The sequence below is a fragment of the Mastomys coucha genome, chromosome X (assembly GCF_008632895.1).
Source record: "Mastomys coucha isolate ucsf_1 chromosome X, UCSF_Mcou_1, whole genome shotgun sequence".
Lineage (NCBI taxonomy): Eukaryota > Metazoa > Chordata > Mammalia > Rodentia > Muridae > Mastomys > Mastomys coucha.
This window is the reverse complement of record NC_045030.1, coordinates 111,561,157-111,578,830: the sequence shown is the minus strand read 5'-3', so window position 1 is coordinate 111,578,830 and position 17,674 is coordinate 111,561,157. Positions and strand designations below refer to the sequence as shown.

The 17,674-nt window shown below is 31.3% G+C and overlaps 1 protein-coding gene across 6 annotated transcripts in view; it reads right to left on the bottom strand.

Annotated features, from left to right (window-relative positions):
- Positions 1–2,264: 2,264 nt before the first annotated feature.
- The window catches only part of Znf711 (zinc finger protein 711), a 33,360-nt gene continuing 17,950 nt past the window's right edge, over positions 2,265–17,674 (bottom strand). For 4 of the 6 annotated variants that reach the window (XM_031367103.1, XM_031367093.1, XM_031367123.1 and 1 more), the window contains 6 exons: positions 11,795–11,947; positions 11,021–11,158; positions 8,811–8,945; positions 7,944–7,988; positions 5,682–5,825; positions 2,265–4,971 (listed from right to left, as the gene is read on the bottom strand). In XM_031367103.1, the coding sequence (XP_031222963.1) occupies positions 3,794–4,971; positions 5,682–5,825; positions 7,944–7,988; positions 8,811–8,945; positions 11,021–11,158; positions 11,795–11,947 (1,793 nt within the window). In that variant the 3' untranslated portion in view covers positions 2,265–3,793. The remainder of the gene's footprint in view (positions 4,972–5,681; positions 5,826–7,943; positions 7,989–8,810; positions 8,946–11,020; positions 11,159–11,794; positions 11,948–17,674) is intronic. The other 2 variants (XM_031367129.1, XM_031367139.1) reach the window with 2 other exon arrangements.

Here is a 17,674-nt window from a genome sequence, read left to right as displayed (position 1 = left end):
ATATCCTTTAAGGGGAGACTTTACAATATAATGTTTTATATCTATACTGTGTTAGCTAATACAATCAGTGAATACTCTGTATGGTTCAAGGACCTAAAAAGCAAACCAATGTATTTCAATGAAAGAATATATAGGTATTTTAATGTAGTTTCCTGAAGGAGTGCAGTGAGACAATCATATTGTGGAAAATATCTTATCTAGGATAAGAGTTTGTAAATCAGATGGGAGGTAAGACTTACAGTAAGTGATATATAAGGCACTATCAGTATTGCCAACTGATTCAATTTTTAATGAAACAAAATTCCTTTTGGAATAGTTGCTTGTAAATGTAATGTTTATTCACCAGATATAATTTTCATCTTATAGGCTTACTGCTGAATAAGCTCACCCTTTCTAGTTCTTTCTGAACTCTGGCTGGGTGGCTCAACTCAGCTGTTCTAGCTCAATACTCTCCAAGCTGATTCAAACTGGTTTCTCTTAGATTCTGACTGAATTACTGTTTGTCCTCAAACTAACTCTGCTGACCTGCACTGCATGAACTTTGTAAACTGATCTCAAATGAACTCCATTGCATTGCCTGAACCCAAGTGAACTGCACTCACTGAATTTCCCCCACTCCTGATTGACTCTGCACTCTTTTAAGTAGCCTCTCTTTCCTGTCTGTTCTCTTGAGAACTGGGCATATCTTATCTCTGACTCTTTGTGAAATCTCAGTTTCATCACTTTATCTGCACCTTTATTAAATTTCACTTTCAAACAAGGCTGCTTCCTTCTACAAACTAACTTTACCTTCATTGTTAGGGAGATAATATAAATGAAACAAGCTTTGTCAAGTAATGTTAATCATTGAAGATGTATAAGTGGGTATATAAAAGTTATTATTTAATTTGTGTATATATATACATACATACATATATATATATGTATATATATATATAAACATTTTATGAATGGTACAAAGTTGATATTGAAAGTTTTTTTTTTCTTTGAGACATAAGTAGAATTTAAGGGCTCTTTCTGGGAAAACAATTCCTGATAGATTGTTCATGCCATAGATCACTTTAAAGTGAGACTTGAACAAATCTGTCTGCACACAATGGCTATGTAAAAGGAACTTTTCAGGTATTTAAGGCAGTCATGTGCCAGGAAAACCTGTTCTTTTAAGGACAATCATTAATTTATAATGTGATTTCTATCTTGTGTGGACTGAACTTTTTAGGGACCATTTATAAGTAAAGAAATAGACCTTATTTTGTTCAATTCTACTATAACCATGAACAACTTCTTATATGGTACCTTGCTTCCCTCAGCAACTGTGATCATAGTCCATATGCTCTCCAAAATGATCTTTGAATATAAACAAAAAGTGTGTTCCCTTCTTTTAAACCTACTATGGTTTCCTACTAGAAACTTCTAAGACTCCATCTCTTATCAGTCCTACTCACTCATTGTCTCACAAGAGGTTATTTTATCTCAGATTATTTGTATTCACAGGTTTCCTTTCCTTGTTCTTAATGGCATGCCCTTAATATGGATTTTCTTTATCCACTTACCCAGTTATTTATTTAATCAGGAGCACCAATGTTTTCTAGAATAATACTAGATTTTTATCTAACACTTATTACTCAAAAGCACGGCAACACGTGAACTTGCTAGAAATGTAAAACTGTAGTCACTACACCTAAATTCAAATTAGTAAGATTCTGAGGTGAATCTTATAATTGTGGAACACTGGTCTAATGCATGAAGGTAAGAGATTTCTTCAGCTGCAAATGGGCTTTAAAGAATAATCATTCAACTGGCAAAGTTTAACATATATGGCAGTATGAATCCTGTTAAATAAAATCTATTAGAAAATATCAAATTATTTTATGCTTATTTTCAGAAACAACTCCAAAATAAATGAATACTTTACTTTTTAAATGTATTTTTGGAAAATAACTAAATATTTTCATTTCCCTGAACTCATGTAAACAGTTTAAAATTTTTTAGTTCCTTTCTAATAATCAATCTCAGGTCTTAAGATGAGTACCATTTTATTTATAGCAATGAGTACCATTTTATTTATAGCATTTAATCATGTTTTTTTTCAAATGATACCTATTTTTGAGGAATTAATATGACAGAATCAAGACTGTTATTGTTAACACAAAAAAAATCAACAAAATATTTTAAATGATCAAACGGCCTAGGAGAAACTTTAAATGAAAAGTCTTTAATATGGAATGAAAATTATAACAGAACTTTAAATAAACTTATAAAACTTTGAAGTGCAATAAATGCTTTTTATTGTATGCTCATTTCGATGAGTAACATTTAGAAATAATAAGTCCACATAACAGTAACAATCTTATTTTACAGCGTGTACATCATTTACAGCCACATAACACACAAGTTTAGTAGATTTTCCAAATTTAGTATTCTGAAGTTAAGAAAGATAAAAAAAAATTATTTTCAAGTAACAGATTCTTATCTGGTGCAAAAACAGAAAGGTGAATATTACTTAAAACACAAAGCCACAATGTAGCGTGAAGTAAAATTACACATTAATTATGTTGAACAGCTGAATATAAACTAAATTAGGGCAACTAGAACTTAAAAGTACACATCATATATGCATTACGTTTATGAACAGAATTTTCATTAAAATTCCCTACACCAGGTTTTAATATTAAGCGCCATTTTGATTTGCAGCATGCTAACACAAAGCGTTGTTACGGGATGCATATTTTAAATTTATACATTGTAAACTGAATGCCCACCTCCAAACTCTATTGGCAGCATATTGTTCTGTTAAATACTGCATAAATACCACCTCATTGGAAATTTATGTTAAGAATATGGTATATAGATTTTTAAAAATCAAATTTTTCAATAATGGCATAAAATTGCACCTTTAAACATTAGAGCAAGTAAGACTTGAAGAGTCATACTTACTAAAAATGCCCTAAAAATTCTAAATATTTTAATATTTAAGAAAACTGTTCTCTCAATTTAACATTTAGATTATAAGAAACATAGTGTTGACTTTTTATCATACTTGCATCCGTTTTAGAAAGCCACATTTGACTCAAATACACTTTTATCATATATGCCATACTTAATCTACTTGAACATCAAAACTGGAACTTTTTATTTCTTATATTTCACTTCAGTTTTCAGCACAGAATGCTATCTATGTCTTAAAATTCATATCCTGTGATAAAATATCAACAACTCTGAAGTTCTTTTTTTTTTTTTAAACTAGGACTGAATCAATGTAACTTGTTTTGTCAGAGTGAGATTCCTTGTAACAAATACACAAAACATTTGCCATTTCTGGAATCCAAGGTCCAGGTACAATATAAAAGGTTCAATGACTAAGTGACTGATGGATGACTCTGCATTTTCTTTCCCCACTCTATTTCTAAAATTGCATAAAAGTGAGGCTGCTTGCTATAGCAAAGCATTTCTCAATCAATTATATATTCTCCTTTCAGAAACACTTAATCTCTAGTGTCAAATAAGTCAAATAAGGTGTCTTAACTTTCACCCTCTGTAGTTGAGTTATGCATATAATACTGTTAAATACAGTTAAGTTCCTCTGCAACCATCCTATGGTATTTCTTAAATTTTTTAGGTAAGTTTCAAAGGGCTATGAGTTTGCCTTTCTAGTCCAAATATTTTAAGATCTTTAATACAAAGAATGTAAATTTATGATTTAATATCAAGTTGAAACCAGGTAAAAGTGAGATTTTCCTCCCAAATAGTGTATTTAATTTTGTAAATAACTTCTTTCCTTATATTGATCTTACTATATAAGGGTCTCCTTATGGTGCCTCATTATATGCTGATTTTTTTCTGATGGTCTTCGGAATCCCTTCTTGCAGAACTCACACCTGTGTGGATAGTCTTTCGTATGTATTGAAATCACATGCCGTTTGAAGCCAGATGCGTCTGTGGTGCTATATTCACAATATTCACATTGGTATATCTTTCTTCCAGTATGAGTCTTCATGTGCTTTTTCAGCTCATTCTGTTGTCTGAACCCTCTTTTGCACCTTTTACACTTCAATGACTGATCCTTAGTATGCACTGAAAGGATATGACCACTAAGAATAAATGGATCTGATGTTTTAAAGTCACAATGCCTACACTGATGAATCTTCCTACCCTTATGAATATCACTATGTTTTTTAAGCTCTGAAGGACGATGAAAACCTTTATCACAGACTTCACATTTGTGAGGAAAGTCCTTGGTATGGACAGATATGATGTGCCGCTTAAGGTCACTTGAGTTGGTGCTCTTATGATCACAATGAGGACATTGATGTGTTTTATGTCCTTGAAACAAATCCAGATGGCGTTGAAGCTCTCTCTCATCACCAAATGCTTGAGGACAATGCTCACATTTATATGGCAAGTTGCTACCATGCTTTGACTTAATATGAGTTTTCAGGTTTGACTGATCTGCACACCTGAACGCACAATACTGACACTGATATGGCTTCTCACCAGTATGGGTTCTCATATGTTTCTTAAGTTCAGAAGGATGACGAAAACCCTTTCCACACTCAACACAGACATGAGGAAAACTCTTGCTATGAACAGCCAGCAAATGTCTATTTAACAGTCCTTGTTCAGCAGTTTCATAGTCACAGTACTTGCACTTGTGCATCTTCGGTTCCTTGTCTCTTAAAATGAGTTTATTTGAACTCAGTGGACTAGCTTCTCTGTATCGTCGAGTGTACTCTGTAAATTCATGGGTTTTATCAACTTTGTTTATGAGCTTATGGCTTTCTAAGTGGTTATGGAAACTCACTTTCTTGTTAGTTGTAAAGTCACAATCTGTACACTGATACTTCTTTCTCATCAAATGATCAGGATGATTCTTCATGTGTCTTTTTAAGAATCCCCTGGATTTAAACTTTTTTGTGCAAATATGGCAAGGGTATACTGTCAAAGGCTGCCCATCAGGACCTATTATAACAGCTGGAAGGAGGAAAAAGGAAATTGTGACATTTGATCACACTTTCTTTAAAAAATTTTGTAAAACAGTTTCCTGAAACTAGCTAAACTTTACTATGTGAATATAGAAGTTGAATAAAAGCTTTATATAATAAAAATGCATACTATAAAATTTTTGTAGTAAAACTGAATTTTTGTAGTTTACTGAATGAGTAGCTCTCTACTTTAGACTACTCATCTATGGCATGAAATATAAAAAAAAGAATCAAGCATCTTTATAATTAAACCCATCTGAAGATTGTCTTTAAAATATCTTTTGAATTAGGAGAAAATGTCTTTTTAAAGCATCAATCATATGCTATTAAAATGTAATTATCATGGCTGGAGAAATAGCTTAGTGATTAAGAATACTTGATGGTCTTGCAAAGGATCTTAGTTTGGTCAGGCAGCTTACAACTAACTAACTGTAAACTGGCCTACACACACACACACACACACACACACACACACAAGCACACGCACACACGCGCACACACACACACACACACACAAGCACACGCACACAACTTGACTTAAAATAAACCTTAGTATAGATGTAATTATCTATATAATATAATATAATATCTAGGGTTATATGGAGTATAACTACCAGGCAAAGATTGATTTTTCCTCCTTGTATTAGATAAAATTGCATATGAAATTACTGTAATATTCATAAAGCAGGAATATCTTACCTGTTTGCCACTGCCTTGTTTCTCCCCTTCTCCTCTTCTTGACTTTTTGTTTAAGAACTTTATTTGTGTTCATGCTATCACAAATTTGTAGGTACTGTGCTGCTGTAGTGCTTCTGTTTTCTACTGCTGAGTCAAAAGTGTTTCCTGAAAACAAAAAGAAAAAATGTTCAACTGCATATATTTCCATTTGGGGGATCTTGGTAGATGAATTACTTTAGGTGACACTGCAAAATTATGGTGTTAAATTTCACAAAGTATATGCATTTTCTCACTAATTCTCATTAATTTAATCCTCTTGTGTATATGCAAGCACATTAGTCGGATAATATACAACTTAAGTTATATCAACATGACCATCCTAAAGGAGTAACTGGTAAGATTAACATAAGGAACATTATTTTAAGAACCTATACAAAATTATGGCATCAAACAAACTTCATGAATAGAATCTGATAAATTGAAGGAATTTGGCAGGAAACATATACAACTAAGTTAGCCAATACTTGTAAAGGAATTTTAAACCAGCAACATAGCTATTGTGACAATGGATCACATCCAAAGACCTTCTAGGTCTCTTTGATCCAGCTGAAATCGATATACCTTTAATTCTTACTGCTGGAATATAGACATGCCCATAGTACACACCTTTAATCCCTAACAAGGAAGCTAAGGCTAGCTTCCTTCCTTGCAGAAGGAAGCAGCAACCACATTTAAAAAGTAAGGGGCAGACAAAGTGTTGAATCAGAGAAAGTTTTGAGACAGAGTCAGAGATAGGATATGTCCAACTCTCAGAACAGTGAAGAAAAGAGAGGCTTCTTAAAAGAACAGCACAGGAAAGAGAGGCAATTTAAGAGAGATGAGCAGAGAGACAAGGAGAGGAGATAGTTTTACTAGGACACTCTTACAGAGACAGGTGGCAGGTAAAGACAGAAGGAGCCAGAGAATAAGGAGCAAGAAGATTAGAAGAGATTGCCAGAGTTAGGTTGAGAGTTCAGAAAGAACTAGAAAGGAGCTTATTCAGTAGTAAACCTCCGAGAGACAATTACAATTACAGCTGTCGAATAAAAATTACTTTCACAAATGCAGTCATATGTAAAACATGTGATACATGTATATTTTAGAATAATGTATATGATATGAAATTTATTCTTTAGATGGACTTCTGGGATTAAAACAGACATGACAAGTAATTTGCTGCCATTTCAACATGATCAGTACATACAAAATAAAGTCTTTAATAAGACAAGTTCTTGAAAGTCTATCCTATTAAATAATTACATTATGGTGGTTTGAATGAGCCTGGCCCTCATAGGCTAGTATGTTTGAATCTTTGTTTCTCAGTAGTAGAACTATTTGGGAAGGTTTAGGAGCTGTACCCTTGCTGGAGGCAGTGTGGCCTTACAGGAGAATGTACGAGTGGGCTTTGAGGTTTCAAAATCCCACCCTAAGGGCAGTTTCTCCCCTTCTCTCTGCTGGCCTGCCTGCCTGTAGATCAGGATATAAGTTGTTATCCCCAAGCATGCTTGCCTATTTGCCTGCTGTCATGTTTCCTGCCATGATGATAATGGACTAACCCTCTGAAACTGTAAACAAGCCCCTAATTAAATGCCTTGATCATAGCTCTTCACAGCAATAGAACATTAATATTTTAATAGAACATTAATATTTTAAATCTACAAAACCATCAGACAAGCATATATGCTGTGATATATTTTTTATTTGTATTAAACCTACATTTTAGAGGCAAGTTACTCATGGGAAGAAACAATAATTATATACTTTGTCATGAAAAAGAAGTCTCCTTTAAGGAAAAGAAACCCATCTATCAATGAATAACACTAAAGTATATTAAACTAAAAATGTATTAAGCTGGACATGGATTTATGATATATACATATTAGATGTTTGTCATAGAAATTAAGACAGTTTTAAATCCAAGAATGACATTAATAAATGCTTGATATGAACACTTGCTCTTTTTCTCTTCAAGTAATTTGTATAATTTTTTTCTATAGCAATCTGTCATTGCCCATGTGGTACACTGTCTAGTGTACACTATCATTAGGGAAATCCAAAATGGATTTCATTTACCAATTAATAAATACACATTGTATTTACATGCTGGTTGTTAAAAAGAAGCAACCTCCTATATAAGTTCTATAATAGGTGAAATTCAACAAATTTGTTTAGAGTTTCAATCAAACTAGTTTTACTTATCAGGTAGTACACTTAATTTATGTCTCCTACACAATGCTCTCTCACCTGTTGCTTGACAATCTTCATACCTTCGGGAAACCCGTCTTTCATCTATAAAAAAGGACTAGTTATAAATTGATATACTGCCTACAGAACTACTACCAGATTATATTTTAATCTATAAAATTTAACTTTTGCTACCAATTTCTCAATAAAATACACTTTTTATTGAAAACTTCCAAAAATTAAATAATCCCCTCCATTGAAAATAGGCACTATTATCTCCCTCCTTAGAAATTTGGTAATATCTGGAACAGTTTTACATCTTAAGTGAAAACTGAATAGCTATTTCTGCAAAGTATCCTTAGCAATGAAGATGTTCAAATACATGCAATGACTGCTGATGAAAGAAACTTTGAGAGAAATTTAAATAAATTAATGCATTGCACACTGGAAGCTTGGGAAGTGTAAGCTACATAAAAATACTGAAATTAACAAAAGACATAATGTGGTAAAAAAAAGAAAAGAAAAGAAAACCGTAGTGAAGTAACATACATTCTAAAGAATTTGATTTTCTTCCAGAACTTCAATTTTATTATTTGTGTGTCGAAAACTGATATACATTTTTGCAAATGAGGAAGGATTAATTTTTTAAAGGTCACTCCTATTTTAGGAAAATAAAATATTTTATGTTGCTCACTTGTACAGGTAGGATTTAGAACATATCCTAACAAAAATGCATTAAGCAAGGTTTAGTAATATAAGATATGTGACAAAAAGTCATGTAAAGTAACTGGTAATGAATCAATTCACTGCAGAATATTTTATTCAATTAGCCAACACATCGTGGCACTATAACACAGAATATTTAATTGCTCAAAGGCATCATTAATACATATTTTATACACTTAGGTAAAAATACTAGTGTCCTACCATATGATGCAGGATTGACAACAGGTAAATCTGTTTTATTAACATCAGGGTCCTCAAGCTGAATATCAAGGGAACTTTCTTCCTCTTCCCCTATAATGACTTCCATGTACAAATCACTTGGTATTTCAGGATAACCTAAATTTTGGAAATAATTACTTGTTTACAATCTCAAGTATTTAATAATCTTAGATGATTTCAAATGTATAAATTTAAATTAAGTTTGTATTCAGTATTTTGGAATGTAGTGCTTCTAGAAAACAACTTTTCCTCAAATTATTAGTGTTCCATATTAGAAATGAGTGCCATAAAAATGGCTTGTTTTTCTTTATGAGACAAGGTCTTGCTTTGCAGCCGAAGCTGATCTAAAACTTGCAATCCTATTGCTTCAGCCTTCTGTGTCCTGGAATTACAGCTATGCACCATCATGACTGGCTCTGAAAATGATTTTTAAGTTTATAAAATAGGTATGCTTGAAGAGGGTATTATAACACATAATACACTGGAAACTTATAAAAAGGGGTGTTATTCCATTAGTTTTCCTGATAGTTTTTTGAAACTCAAACTATTTTCAATATAATATAAAGTAAGAAACGCTTTTCCATACTATTTTGATAGTTCCATTAGTGTAATGATTAATAATCAATATACTTGCCCTTGAATAAACTTTTAAAAATAATTATAATCATATATGATTATACATATATGTACATACAAGTATAAGTATAAAATGCTGTTGTTCAAGAATTAGTAGACACTCTTCAAGAAGTGACACTCTTAAGTATACTACTGAGAGAAAAACACATATTTAAAGATAATAGTATTGAGGTTTTAAATATTTAAGCATAGTGGGAAAATTTATATACATTTGTGAAAAAATATTTCCATTTAATGTCATATAGCATCAAATTTAATTTATGCTTTTCCTACAATTCAAAACGTGTATCTTCTATTTACTATGAAAATGTATAAAAACAAATGAGGAAAGGTATCTTCTTGTTTCTCCTTTTTAATAACTATAGAAGCTGGTCTAAGTTTCCCATGTTCCTATCAAATTATGTCATTAGATAAACCTAGACCTCAGTTTCCCATAGCCTATCATGTCTCATTTAATTAGTGAATTATAAATTTTAAGATTTCAGATGAAACAAACATTACTTAAATAAATATTTTTGTTCCCTAGCACTAAATGTTTTGATAGTTTTCAGCTGTGATATGGAGGTAGAATTCAACTCTCTGCGGTTGCTAGAGAAAGACATGAGGAATAGTTATTAGAGTGCAGCATAAATAGAACATAGCACTATCAAGATAATTCTATGAAAAGGAGGCTCTTGCCCTTGTGTGATAAAATTGCGTTTTATCAGCACAGCAAGGAAACAAATACAACCTCAGACAATACTGAATAATGAAATGAAGACAATGTAGGAAAAGAATAAAATGCCTTGAAGAAAAATAAACAAAAAGCATGAAAAAATGACAAAAGAAAGCAAATGTGAATAGGATATTTTACCTTGTGATCCTGAGTCCCAGGAAACCCTAGTAACAATTACCCATGAACAGCATAATAAATTAACATCCTAACAGAACAGGCTTGTATAAATACTTACCCACCCAACTTTTTAGTGACAGATCAACCAGTTAACCCTTTCACTGCTAAATCCAGATAGGCCAAAAATGATTACTGTCAAGTAAACACTGGCGGTAGAGCAGACAAGTGCTCAAATTCTAGTGTTGTCTTGGGCAACTTATTTTCCCTGAGGACTTACCTGTCTTATAAAAAAAGGAATAGTACTTTCTACCTAAGAGATTAATTATTAAAATAAAATGAAACTTAACAGATCTAAATATTTTTAAATTTATGCCTATGTATCTATATGCCTGTATGAATTTATGTGTACTATACATGTCTATAATATATAATATATATATAATATATGTAATCATATATATGATTTGATTTCTATGTATTTTGAACTTCATTACATCAAAACTATAAACTTGTCATCTCTTTGTAACATTATTTGAGATAATATATTCTTATCTGAGTAATATATTGGTTCAGAAATGTCTAAAAGGACCCATACTTTTAAATATTCACAAGAACAGGCTTATTGTTTTTAACTTAGCTGTTATTCAGTACATCTATGATTGTTATCAATTGCTTTTAAAGTTGTGTAATTGTTTTTTATAATTGCAGTGCCCTTTTATCTTACTGATCTCATTCTCTTCTTGGGACGAATCTTTCACTGCCATGTAAACCATTTTCTCTCGCTGCATTCGGCTCTGGTCAAGCACTCCAGGTACAGAATGTCCACTGGTGTATTCACTCTCTGTGACAATTTCTGTTCCACCTTAAAAATTAAAACACATATAAACTAGAAATGTACCATGGAATAAGTCCCTGAATTAATGAGGATATACAGGGTATATAAATATTTAACAAATTTCAAAGTGTCATTAAAATACACATGTAAATTTTACCTTAAACATTTATCATTCATTTCAGTTAACAGTTATATCACATTTATATGACAACTACTATAAAATTTCATATATATTTACCCATTCGCTTCTTGTAAAAACTTTATTATGTCATTGTCATTATGGCCATCATACAAATGAGGAAACAAGGTAGTAGGAGAACATATAAGTTATTGAAAGTTTTTCTCAGTTAAGTGCTAGAAGTAGGTTTAAAATCCAAAATACCTTCCTCTGTCAGCAATGCTCTTACACATCCATCATAATCATTATTGTAATACTAATTATTTTCATGTTTTAAAATTTTCTGCCCTAACAGTTTCATATCTGAAAAAAATCTGAGTGACATTTTCCTCATTCCTACTTTGTATGTAGACATTCATATACAGATTTAAAAATATACTAAGAAGTTTATGAATATTTTTGTCTTTTGAGAATTTTAGAATAATACCCATGAAAGATAAGAATTCTAATGTCTCTTATATCATGGAATTAAAATAGTTTTGTACCTATTTCAACATCATCTTCAGCCTCTGCTTTAAATATATATACTTTTATCACTTCTGAACCAAATCCATCTTCTTTAACATCTTGTGAACCATCACTTCCGATTTTTAATGGTGTGTTCCCCATATGCTCTAATTTCTCTCCCACATCATCCACTGCAAAATATAAAGGAAACTATTACAGTAAAAGTACTACTGACATTTAATGAGTGTTAAGCAAAATGACAAAATGTTTTAAACACCTACCTACTATATTCCCTTAGTGACATATTTGCAGTCACTAAAAATGGTATGTTTCATGGAAAAATAATACTTACGGTCAGCTATACCAGGATCAAACATTATCCAAATCATGTTTCTGTATAAAAAGCACTGAAATTTAATATAGCAAATGTATTTTTGTAAGCCATATTTTTTAAAATGACTTGTGATTTTGGCAGTTTATGAATATCTATTCACTACAGCTCACATACACTACCTCTGTGATATTAACGTGATTCTAAAACCACAGGGAATAAAATTTTAATATAAATATAAGTGGTGAATTCAAATACTGTCTGCTTTTTTGTATATGTTTTTGTATTCACTGAATCACTTAGCTTTCTAGTTACATATTTGCTTCACATGCAATTAAGATATAAAGCATAGCCTGCATCTTAAATAAAATCCTATAAAATCCTATCACTAAGATCAGTAACAGAAAAAAATGCATGTCATAAAAAAGTTCACATAAACAAATCCCAAATTAAAAAGCAGTTATTTCTGAAGCCAATTAATAAATCAAACCTATTATTTTAAATGATAAAAAGTCCAAATGATTTTGGTAAAAAAATACTTCATAAATAATCAAGAAAATATTATCCAAGAAGAGTTCAAATTACTTTTGAAGCATTTGAAGAAAAATACAAATTTTTATGTATAAATTTATATATGCTTTGTTTTAAAAGTAAAAATGAAAATACTTAGCTTCATGGTATTTTTTTCCTTATGAAAAACCTAGTGCTTCAGAGCATATTAAAAAAGTAATACAAAATGAAGCACCCATATTTGAGACTATCACTGAAGATTTTCATATGCATACACAATCTTATTCTGTTCTACCATCTCTGAGGATGAGATGACATGTCACATGAATACTATACATGAACTATGAAATATATGCTCTATTAAATAATCTTGTAATAACTGTAAGTCATATTCAAGCAGTATATTCCCTGTAAATATTATCTCTAGCGTTTTAATTTCAATCTTGTTCCTATAAAATCTAAAGCATAATCAAAAGCAAAAATCATACTATTACATATTTCCAAATATGTAATACTTGAACCATACTTGAACCATAAAATACCGAAGTTCTTGAATATATCTAACAATTTTAAAAGTATGAAAAATAAAATGCATTAAAGAGCTATAACCTTGATACTTAAAAATTTATGGAGATCTAAGTGAGTCAAGTATACATTTTCCCTAGTTTAGTTTCATCTTTGATATGTCATCAAAAATGTTGTTTTGCCCATATGAAATGGAAAACAAGACATTTCAAAATTATTTTAACTCTGAAAGGCTTTTTTACCTTGTCTAAACATAAATTATTCCAATCTATTTAAAAGTAGGAACATTCTATTGCCAGTGAAAGCTAGCACTTAAATGATACGAGAATGATATAAATATTTTCATCTCACTATAGCTCCTAAGCATATTACCACACTTTTAACATTTCTGGGATGACAATGTCATGAATTAAGATGATGAAATATATGATATTGTTTAATGGTTTTTCTTATATATCAAACGAATAAAGAGATCATAGAAATACTAAAACAAGCAAGTAAAACAGTAAGGAAAAAGAAGTTGTTCATTCATTGATTTTGAAACAGTATTTATTAAAAAAAAAAAACTTTCAAAATGTCCAAAATACAAGTTTTGGAGTTTGTATTCATTGAAAGTTGACAATGAAATACTCTTACCTAATAATTCACTATTACATGTAATAGGTTAAGTGGACATATTTCTATCTAGATCAAACTAATTTAAAATTATAATTGAAATCTAAGGTCCATGTAATAAAATAAATTTTGGGGGTAATTCTAAACCATGCACCAAAATTTTAGCTTTAAATATTGAAATTATAGTTGATTTGGCCTCACACTGCTTTTTATTTTCATATTTATTTTCTGATTTTTACATCTACTTTTTAAAAAAGCTTCATACTTTAAAGTATAATGTATCCACAGTTTTCTGCTTAGATTAAGCATCTCGGAGTGAGCAATTTTTAAATGTATGGAGCAGCTGATTTTTTTCTGTATTTTCAACTACTAAATAATAGATATTTTTTAAAACTGGTATATACTTTGAAGAGTTTAGCTTTACAAATGTTTATTTTCTATTATTACAGAAACTGTAACATTAACAAATTTTTACTAGGAAACCAAATGACTTAATAAATTCTCAAATATTTTTCTACCCATTTTGAGGACATAGAAGCTATGTAGCCCAAGCAGTTCTAGAGCTTGCAAACTTCCTACCTTGCTTCTCTAGTACTGATATTATAGGAATGTAGCTTGACCATAGGAATAGCACTAGACTTTTCAATGACTGTTCTTCTATTTGGCAGCACTGAAAAGGCTGGAAGTATTCAATGATTTTTTTTTTTTGTAAATTGCTGGCGTAATTAAAGTAAAATTCCATTTTATAAGAATATACAATGAAATACTAATTTGAACACTTAATTAAAGTGTAATTACATCATTTCTTTCATGCATCTTATGCCTCCCATGTCAACCCCACACCCTCCTAAATTAATGACCTCCTTTTTAAAGCCCCATAGGCTTTTGAGTTTGCCCCTGCTAATGGTACATCAATAAAATTATGCTGTGGGTATTATATAACTATGCAGTGTACTAATATGCTATTGTGATTAAATAATAAACAAAAATCTCTTTTATAATGCAGAAAATGAGAAAAACAAAAATAATACTTTTAAATTTCAATGGTATACCATGCTCAGGTACACAGCCAAAAGAAGTCAAAATATTTATCACCAGAAAAATGTCACACTTTTCCTATCATCCTTTAGTCATACTAGTTAAGAAGTAGAAACTATAAAAGTATACATCAAATGATGAATGGGTGAACAAAATTAGTATACGTGTATATTAGAATATCATTTAGTGATAACATCAATGCCACACATGATCAATACTAATATGGATGACCTTTAAGAAACACAAAGAAGACAGAAAGGGTCATATATTACATGCTTCCATTAACATGAAGTATATAAATGAAATAGGCAAAATTCATATACCAGATTTACTGTTGCCTGAGAATGAATATAGTAGGGATTAACTTCAAGAGCTTATGAGCTTCAATTTTGGCGTAATTAAAACCTTTTAAATTGTTTGAAGTGGTGATAATTCAATTGTTGATAGATGAACAAACAATTTAAATCTTTAGATGAGTGAATTTTGTAGTATATAACTTCTATCTTGGTAACCTAGTTATATTTTAATGATGCAAAGATGTTAATATTTTTCTTTTCTTATTAAAATTTCAGAGATTTGAATGATATTTTCCTATATGAATTCACTTTCATAAGTAAAAAGTCTTAGTTACATTATAGTGTATAATTATAAAGGAAATTCCTCATTCCAGTGAAGTTTTTCACAGAGGAAACAATCACCCATAAATGTCTTAAATATATTAGATTTAAAAAAAAAGAGTTCAACTGGAACATTAGACAAACACAGTTATTGTATATTAATGTCAATGCTACTTAGTACAAGTGGACAATGTTAACCATGTGGGAGGATAAAGAAGGTGTACACTATAGCTTGAGTATGTATTGAATTCAGATGCAGAGAAAAGTAATTCTCTAACTCTAAAGCCTATCCTAACAAGATCTAAAAGTAGCCTAACAGGAAGCTAGAATCTGTTAAAACTCTTCAACTTCAGCCCTTAAATATTTTGTAAAGTCTATAATTTGAGGCCAAAAATTAAAGGACTCCTGGTTTAAAATGGAGTTTTTTTTCATGGCAATTTGTTCTATAATTCTTGAAAGACCCAATGGCCACTGGACACCAAAAGGTAATCAAATGAAGATTTAAAAGAAAAAGAGAAAAAAAATATTAAGAGCAACTAGTTTAAATGTAAGTATAACTATTAAAAATTATCAAAATGTAGAGAAATTTTGAGTAGTCGGACCTTAGATGTTTTCTATGATTTCTGCAAAAATTTTTTTGAAAAAAATTCTCAACTGGACTTAGAAGCACATAGTTAGAATCCCTGCACTTGAGGGTATAGGTATGAAAATAAAAACGTTCATAAATAATATAAAAAAACTTATTTTTGTTCATTTGTATACATAGCATGTAATTCAATTAGTATATACTAATTGTACAAAGTAACACATTTGACAACATTTCCATATATGTACATAATGTACTTTGATCATATTTATACCCTCTATCACTTTCAGTAGTGTACCCCATTCTCTTAAAGAAAATGTAAATATTTATTGGCAAAGTATTTCCAGGCTGGGCTTGATGGCATATGCCTACAATCTTAATGCTCTACACACAGAAGCAAGAGTTCATAATACCAGATGTTCAAGGTTAATCTTGGGCACCTGAAAACTTTAAGGCCAGCTTGCACTTTGTGAAACTTTGCCTCAAAAAACATCAATAGAATAGAATTGAAGACCAGAAATAAAATGACACACTTATGGACACTTGATCTTTGACAAAGAAGCAAAAAGTATACAACGGAAAAAAGAAAGCATCTTCAATAAATGGTGCTGGTCTAACTGGTAGTCAGTATGTAGAAAAATGAAAATAGATCCACAATAGATCCACATTTGTCAACTTGCACATAGCTTGATTCCAAGTGGATCAAGGACCTCAACATAAAACCACATACACTGGATCTAATAGAAGAGAAAGTGGGAAAGAGCCTTGAACTCATTGGCACAGGGGGAAATTTCCTAAACAGAACTCCACTGGCTCATGCTCTAAGATCAAGAATTGATAGACGGGACCTCACAAAACTGGAAAGCTTCTGTAAGGCAAAGGACAGAGTCAATAAGACAAATAGGTAACCTACAGATTGGGAAAAAATCTTCACTAACACCACATCCGATAGAGGGCTAATATCCAAAATACATAAAGAACTCAAGAAGCTAACCACCAAAAGGTCAAACAGCCCAATCAAAAATGGAGTATAAAGCTAAACAGAAAATTTACCAGAGAAACCCGTCTCAAAAAAAAACAAAACAAACAAAAACAAAACAAAAAACAAAAAGAAAGAAAATTTACAACAGAGAAATCTAAAATGGCCAAGAAGCACTTAAAGAAATGTTCAAAGTTCTTAGTTATCAGGGATAAGCAAATCAAAATGACCCTGAGATTCCAGCTCACACCAGTCAGAATGGCTAAGATCAAAAACTCAGGTAACAGCAGATGCTGGAGAGAATATGCAGAAAGCGGAAGATTCCTCCATGGCTAGTGGGATTGCAAGCTGGTACAACCACTCTGGAAATCAATCTGGAGATTCCTTAGAAAATTGGAAATAGTTCTACCTGAAGACCCAGCTATACCACTCATAGGCATATACCTAAAAGATGTCCTACCATACCACAGGGGCACATGCTCCACTGTTCACAGCAACATTATCTGTGATAGCCAGAACCTGGGAACAACCCAGATGTCCCACAAAGGAGCATGAATACAGAAAATGTGGTTCATTTACACAATGGAATACTATTCACCTATTAAGAACAAGGGCATCATGAATTTTACAGGCGAATGGATGGAACTACAAAATATCATTCTGAGTAAGGTAATCCAGACCCAAAAGGACATGTATGGTATGTACTCACTAATAAGT